The 7944-nt window shown below is 39.7% G+C and overlaps 1 protein-coding gene across 1 annotated transcript; it reads left to right on the top strand.

The window, feature by feature from the left end:
* Nucleotides 1-4351: 4351 nt before the first annotated feature.
* On the top strand, nt 4352-7944 carry LOC311261858 (potassium voltage-gated channel subfamily V member 2-like; the record flags this gene model as incomplete). Its single annotated transcript, XM_084360871.1, has 2 exons — nt 4352-5683; nt 7678-7944. The coding sequence occupies 2 exons, from the start codon at nt 4352-4354 to the stop codon at nt 7942-7944; spliced, it is 1599 nt and encodes a 532-aa protein (XP_084216997.1).

Raw genomic sequence — 7944 nt, 5'->3', positions numbered from 1 at the left:
TAAATATTTGTCTAATAATAAACTATATTATTGGCCAATTAATCTAAACTTTTCAAACAGCTTGACAATGAAGTGAATTTTGATTTATAATTATTGATATCCAGTGAAATGAATGTCATCAAACAATAACAAAACAAATAACTTCACAGTTTCCTCTCACTTTTCAACAACAGAAAAACCAAATCTGGTACAAACTGGGATCAAATGTGGAAAAACATTTCATCACTGAATTTGATAATGAACTGAATCATTTATATTCGTGAGGCGCTGCTCTGTGTTCATGTCCTGTACTCTGTTGTTGTTTCTGTTGTGGTTGTTGTCTGTTTGTTAACTCGTGTTGTTTTCTGTGTGTCTACTTGTTCACGGATGAAATGTCAAAGTGTAAATAAAAAGATACTCACAGCCAGCAACAAAAACACATTTTTAAAAAACTGTAAACACAGACGAGTCATTCGTGTCATCAATACTCAGTCGAGTCTCAAGTCAGTTATTTTGTGTCCAGTCAACATGTTTTGTCTTTGAGATGATTTTTAATCAGCTGTTTGAAGGTTAATACACATCTGAATCTTACTCTCAGCGACACGCGGCGTCACACTGAACCTGAACGGTCGAGACGAGTAAACAGACAAATAATCTCCTCACAGGTCGGATGTGTCATCAGGTGTCAGGCTGTTTGTTGGTCGGCAGGTCGGTCAGAGTGAAAATGTAATTTAAAAATGTTTTACTCTAATCTGTAATCTGTAAAGTAACTTGTGACTAAAGTAATCAAATAAATGTAGGGGAGTAAAAAATACAATATTTCCCTCCGAAATGTAGTGAAGTGGAAGTATAAAATGGAAACACTCAAGTAAAGTACAAGTACCTCAGAATTATACTTAAGTATAGTACTTACTATAGTAAGTATAGTATAGTACTGCACTGGAGTACAAGAATATTTTCTGTTACTTTATACTTCCACTACAATTCAGAGGCAAATATTGTACTTTTTACTCCACTACATTTATTATATAAAGTACCCAAACATCGTACTTAAGTAAAAGTGAAGATATGGTGTTAAAATGTTACTTTGGTAAAGTTAAAGTAACTCATATGAAGAGTACTCGAGTAAAAAAAAAAGTCTAAAATGATCTGATATCAAATGTACTTAAGTATCAAAAGTACAAGTAAAATTAAAGTACAGTTCGACCGATTGTCAGATCTGATGTTCAGCATTTTCCTGATGATCAGAATCAATGTTTGAATAAATAAATCAATAAAAAATTATTTGGCTCTGATGCAGCATGTAATCTGAAGAGTAACTAGTAACTTAAGTTATCAAAAAAATGTAGTGGAGCAAAAAGTACAATGTTTGTCTTCAAAATGTGGAGTGGAACACAAGATCCTCATACTTTACTTGAGTAAATGTACTTAGTTACGTGCTATAAATACTCGTGCTGGTGGTTATAACTCAAATGTATAATGTAGGAGGTTGAATATGTGTAAACTGGGACAGTTTTGAGTCTTCATGGAGTAAAGTTACATCTTAAAACAAACGTGAGGACGTCCAGCGTCTCCTCACTGTCGCTGACAGTCTGTGTAGGTGTAAAGATTGTAGATGTGACGGGAGGCTTTAAAAACCTACACGAGGGATTAAAACCTACATTCTTGTCTATAAGCAGCTTTGAAACGACGGCATTTGATCCGTAAATCTTGTGGACAATAGAGACGGACAAGAAAAAGCGTAGAGACCACGAGAGCAGATGATATTAATCCTACCACGTATGGAGAGAGGTCCATTAATGCTTCTGTTTTGTTCTCCTGCCTCCACTCTGCCTGGATCAATGAGCAAACATGTTGAGTAGAAATAATATTAATAACTGGAGGGTTCCTGACTATTAATAATTAATATACAGAATGACCACCTACACTCACCTCAGCAGTCATCTGTGAGTCTCATACTGTGACATAATCGTCCATTTAGTATCACAAGTTATCACAATGTGTGCCTGATCATTGTATTCATTTTAAGTCACATCTATAATGTTTTATGATTTAAGTGCATCAGAATGTATCATGTGGTTATAAATGAAGTCAGAAAGCATCATGAACACATTACAATTCACTATGAATGCCCTCGAAACACATTATAGATGTGGTCTTCATAGAAAGTTGTCTGTAAAAATGAAGAATTAGTTTATGGAAAAATACTAATAAATCTGCTGCTATGCTTTTAATTTCCTTATAGGAAATCTTATCTTTTGATCCACTGTGACAATATTTCATTATATTTTAAGCAGTTACAGCATCTAAAGCAGAACATCATGACTGTAAAACCACTGAAATATTCACCCGACATGTTAAATGAAGCACAAATAGAAACGAGTCATAAAGACACTTTTGAACAATATTTCAAATGTATTAATTCATTTTTATGTTTGTATTTTATTATTTTTACGTCTTTTGGGTCTGGTTGTCATATAAACGATGTCAGAAAGCTGTTTCCAAACTGACTTCATGTAAATACTTCAAAACAGGAACAGCAGCTGGAAATTGTTCACAAAATCGTTGTTATGGAAAAGTAAAATACTTTTAACAATAACTGGGAAATTGTTTTTGTAAGACTACTGAAACTTTTACAGACAGCTTCTTTTTCTTAATATCTTTTAAATCAATTTTATTTTATCTTTGTGTGTTTGTTCATTTTGTTTTTGTTTGTTTTTTGTTTTGTTTTTAGTTGTTTGTGAAGCCTTATTGTACTACTGTTATTATGACTATGCTTCTTCTTCTTCCTATTTTTCTTATTATTATTTTATCATCACTATTATTATTGTTGTTGTTGTTGTTGTTGTTATTGTTATTAATGATGAAGATGTTCTGTTCTGTTCATTGTCATAAAAACTCAATAAAAACGCTGGGAAAACAATTAATAAATGAAACAGAATACTGACACAATAATGTCACAACATCTAAGGTCAGCTAACGTTAGCCACCGTTAGCTGCTGGTCGTACCAGAAGAACCAGCACTGAACTGAGTAAGAGAGTTTTGTTGCTGATAAAACTTTATTTCCTCGTTCGAAAGTTACATAGTTTTGCTTTAAAAGACAAATTAGGAGCACAAACCGTTACAAATACTGTATGTGATTTAGTTTTTCATATCATATCTAATAAAGATGAACATTTCCTCTCTTCACCGCGGCCTCTTGCTTCTGGTGTGACCTCGGTGGTTTGCATGACAAATCCAGTTTATCTCTGGTTCTTTAGACACACTACACTAACGAGACTAGCTTAAGTCTGGCCGCTCTATTTAAATGTCAATGCTTTAACAGCTTAAAACCTTAATTGTTTTAACGAGTCATCGGTGGCTGGCACCAGGAATGTAAATAATAATAAGGTTCGTGTGTGTGTGTGTAGTTCATAACGTCATCAGCCTGTTGCTTCACAAAACACCATCTGTTAATCAGCAGGACAATAATCTAATGTGAAAGAAGAAGATTCGATCTGCAAGAAAATTTATGTTAGATTCTTGTTTTGAGTTGAATCACCACTGCGTATTTGTTCAGTTAATGTCACGACTTTATTGATGTTTCAATAAAAATGAAATGATCCGCGGCCTCGACTCGCTTCAGGTCCTGAAGACACCTGCACCCCTCCCAATCAGGAAGTAGGCTAATGCTTAAAGCCTTTATCCTCTTTTATGCATCCACCAGCCTTCCTTTGTTCCCCTTCAGTATGGGAGTCTTAAATCAAGCATTGCACAAAAACAAACATCACAAACAATTCATTGTAAATTTGAAAAAAGACACTTCACCAAAAATAAAAATTTGTAAAGGATTTTTGTTATTTATCTGCAAAGAAAATCAGAATGAAGAGTTTTATTTTCCCTCAATGAACGAGAAAGAAACAAGACACACGGGTGGTATTTTCCAATCATAACCTTCCAACATGACTTCCTTGAGTAATCTGTAGGGATTTCATAAAGATTAATGCATAGCACAGTGCTTATGCTTTCATAAATAAAAGTGAGGAAAACAACACTGATTGTTGCTTATTATTTTCTTTAAATCACCCAAATCAGCTGCAGGAACTTTGTGCTCATATCATAAAATATTTAAAAACTAAAAAGAGGGTGAAGTCATGATGGGCATGTGGTGAGATGTGCCACACAGCCAGCGTCATGTGAGCCAGGCAGCTCAGCAGGGGATAATAGTATTTAGATGTCCTGTAAGCACGCGGATCCTCTCAGTCAGCAACATTAATGGGGCCATGAGGCATCCTGCTCATGTCCTCCATGCTTAGGTAAAGGGGTATTAGACAGCAGTAATGCCGGCTGGTCTGAGTGCTCTGTCTGCTGTGTAGTCTGGGGGGGGTGGACATGGGGACCTCCAGCAAGGTGGCAAACTTCTGGAACAGGAGGCAGAGTCTGTTCTCCAACTACAAAGTCACAGATTCGGACATTAATCGAAGACCCTCGGAGATCGCTTATCCACTCGCCAAAGAAAGCTGCGTGAAAACATGGAACTCCATGCAGGAGCTGAGCAGAGACATCTACGACATCTATGCCGAGTATGAGGACGAAGGGGATGATGGCGCTCCGTGCGGCTACTCCAGGCAGATCTCACCCAAGAAGAACTACATGATCAACATCAATGTCGGAGGGAAGCCCTATCAGATAGCCTACAAGACGGCTGCAAAGTATCCCAAGACCAGGATAGGACGACTTGCCACCTACACAGACCACAACATGAAGCTGGACCTGTGCGATGACTACACTGTGATCAACAACGAGTACTTCTTCGACAGGGACCCGGACGTTTTCCACAGTATCTTCAACTTCTACAGGACCGGAGTGCTCTGGATCAAGGACGAGTTGTGTCCCCGCAACTTCCTGGAGGAGATCAACTACTGGGGCGTGAGGATCAAGAACACCCACCGCTGCTGCCGCATCTCCTTCGAGGAGAGGCAGGACGAGCTGAACGAGCAGCTGAAGATCCAGAGGGAGCTGGAGGCGGAGGTGGAGATTGAGGAGAACGAAGAGCTCTTTCATGACATGTTCATGGGCCAGAGGCGCCGAGCAATCTGGAACTTGATGGAGAAGCCGTTTTCGTCCATCAAGGCCAAGCTAATGGCGTTGGCCTCCAGCGTGTTTGTCCTGATCTCCCTGGTGGCCATGACTCTCAACACGGTGGAGGAGATGCAGTACAGAACTGCCACAGGTCAACTCAGTGGTAAGACATACTGGGAATACGTGGAGTCCATGTGCATCGCCTTCTTCACCATGGAGTTCCTGCTCCGTCTGGTGTCCACGCCTGACCTCAAAGCCTTCAGCAGGAGCGTGCTCAACACCGTGGACCTGATCGCCATCCTGCCTCAGTACCTGCAGGCCATCCTGGAGTTCTTCGACAACGAGGAGAACTACATGAAGCACGAGGCCGACATGCAGGCGGTGGGGCAGGTGGGGAAGCTCGGCCAAGTGCTGCGGATCATGAGACTGATGCGAATCTTTCGGATCTTGAAGCTGGCCCGACACTCCACAGGTCTGCGAGCGTTTGGCTTCACTCTGCGTCAGTGCTACCAGCAAGTGGGCTGCCTCTTCCTCTTCATCGCCATGGGCATCTTCAGCTTCTCTGCCATGGTTTACACTGTGGAGCACGACATGCCGCAGACAAACTTCACCAGCATCCCTCATGCATGGTGGTGGGCAGCTGTAAGTACATCTATTTAAAGTCTAAAGGACCAGGAGGGAGTGACAACACAGGTGGAAGATTCTTAAAGATCCTATTTGTAACAATTCCCAACTTGTCAAATACTGACGTTTGGGATTGTAGGTCGGGCTGGACGCTGTCCCAAAGTGCCAGTATTTAAAAAGTTGGACTGAGACTCAAAAATCAGCTTTCTTACAAATTGGACCTTTAAAGCAACAGTTCACAAAAAAGAAAATTCAGTCACTGTCTACTCACGTTCATGTGAACAGAAAGATTGTGGTCCAGGAATTGTTGTCTAGATCTGGAGCTTCTCCTAAACAACTGAAGAAGCTGGATTTTAAAATGTAAAAACATAACCAAAATAACAAACATAAAATGGTTCCATACAGCTCGTCCAGCATAATCCAAAAGAAGCCTGGGATCCCAAATTGAATTGAAAAGATGTTTATGAAGCTGAACTCTTCACTGTAGCTGCTAAGCTAAAAGCGTTAGCATGCACCCCATCTGAAGTGGATGCACAAGCTTGACTATGCAAAGGGTGTAAATAGTCTTCTGAATCAGTCAGCGATCTCAGGGCTCAGGGAGACTTGGATTGCGTAGGACAAGCAGACCCAACAATTAATCAATGAATCGTGAAAATGATAGAAAGAATAATCTACAAGCGAAAAATGAAAAGTTAATGCAGCCCGACAATGCTGTATTTCACTGTACGCTGATGATGTTCTGCTGTGCTTGGAGGTTGCCGAAATTTGGGATCTCGGGGCTTCAGGAGACTTGAATTACAGTGGATGGGCTGCATGGAGGGATTTTATCTATTTTGCTTTGGTTGTTTTTAATATTATAAATCAAGGTTTGGGTGAAATGTTTTTCTGGACTACGATCCGCTCGGGGGTGAGGAGATAATGACAGAATTTTCATTTTTGGCTGGACTGTTAAAATCACCTAGCTATGTAACAGACCTGAGCTAACCTCTTTATATAAGTAAAATAAAGTGTCCTGCTATTGAATTAGTTTAATGCTGAGTCCCTGATTGGTGTGTGAACTGTTTAATGTTATTAGATTACTGTGCAGCACTGCCTGGCTTACTAAACACAATGAGGTCAAGTCTCCTGCTGGACGTGCCAGCTCAGGCTTCACTGAGTGTTGCTTGTTTGGTCAATAGAAAGTTCAAACTATAGATTTATATAGTATATTCACTGATTCATTAATGTCAGTACGTCTTTAGTTTGATTTACTGCCTGTTGCCATTAATAACCCCGTGAACAGATCGTTCCCCTCCCTCTCAGACCGAGTGGTAGAATCTTTTAATCCAGGGGAAGGAAACGATAATCCTCTTAATCATAGTAATGGTTATAGTGAAGGAAACTGTGAGTGCTGCAGATTCTGCTGTATTAATGTGGGCAGATGCAGAGGAGTCATTGAAACACTCACTGCTGTCTGTTATTAACTATGAACGGATTCTCACTAAGAGATAAAAGCAACATACGTACATTTAAAGAGACAGTTCACAAAGAAATCAAATCCGATAGTGTTCCTCGTACTTGTAGTTCTGTTTACATATCTAGATTGTTTTGTTTTGGTGTGAGTTACAGAGTCTTTAAAGATGTCTGCCTTCTTTCCAATATATAGGCACTAGATGGCACTAAAAGCACCAAAAAATACATTTGAAAAACTTAACAGCAATGTCTCTCTCTCCAGAAATCATGACCCGGTATTCAAGATAATCCAGACCTTGTTGTCAGCAGTTTCACAAAGGAACCAAACTAAAATCAGCCTAAGTCTGATTATTATTCCATCATATTTAAAGTAAATGATATACGATAAAATTATCCTTAATTAAACATTTTGAAAAGGCCAAAAAATAAACAAGATCTCATTTAAAATTAAATCTAAAAACTATATTTTAATTGTACAATATTTTTCATTTAAAATGTAATGGTCTGCTGCTCAGGTTCTCTCTCCATCACCACTGACCGCTCTGCTCCCTCCCCTGCAGGTCAGCATCTCCACTGTGGGCTACGGAGACGTCTACCCGGAGACCATCCTGGGTCGTCTCTTCGCTTTCATCTGCATCGCGTTTGGAATCATCCTCAACGGTCTGCCCATATCCATCCTCTTCAACAAGTTCTCAGACTATTACTCCAAACTCAAGTCCAACCAGTACACGGCCTCGCTGAAGAAGCGAGGGAAGTTCAGATTCGCCAACAGGACCGTAAAACGGCTCAACCAGGTCTTTGGAAGCCCTCCCTGCCACGCACACTGA

The sequence above is a fragment of the Pagrus pagrus genome, assembly GCF_965226575.1.
Source record: "Pagrus pagrus genome assembly, chromosome: 8".
In the NCBI taxonomy this organism is placed as follows: Eukaryota; Metazoa; Chordata; class Actinopteri; order Spariformes; family Sparidae; genus Pagrus; species Pagrus pagrus.
This window is presented reverse-complemented; position numbering and strand designations above follow the sequence as displayed.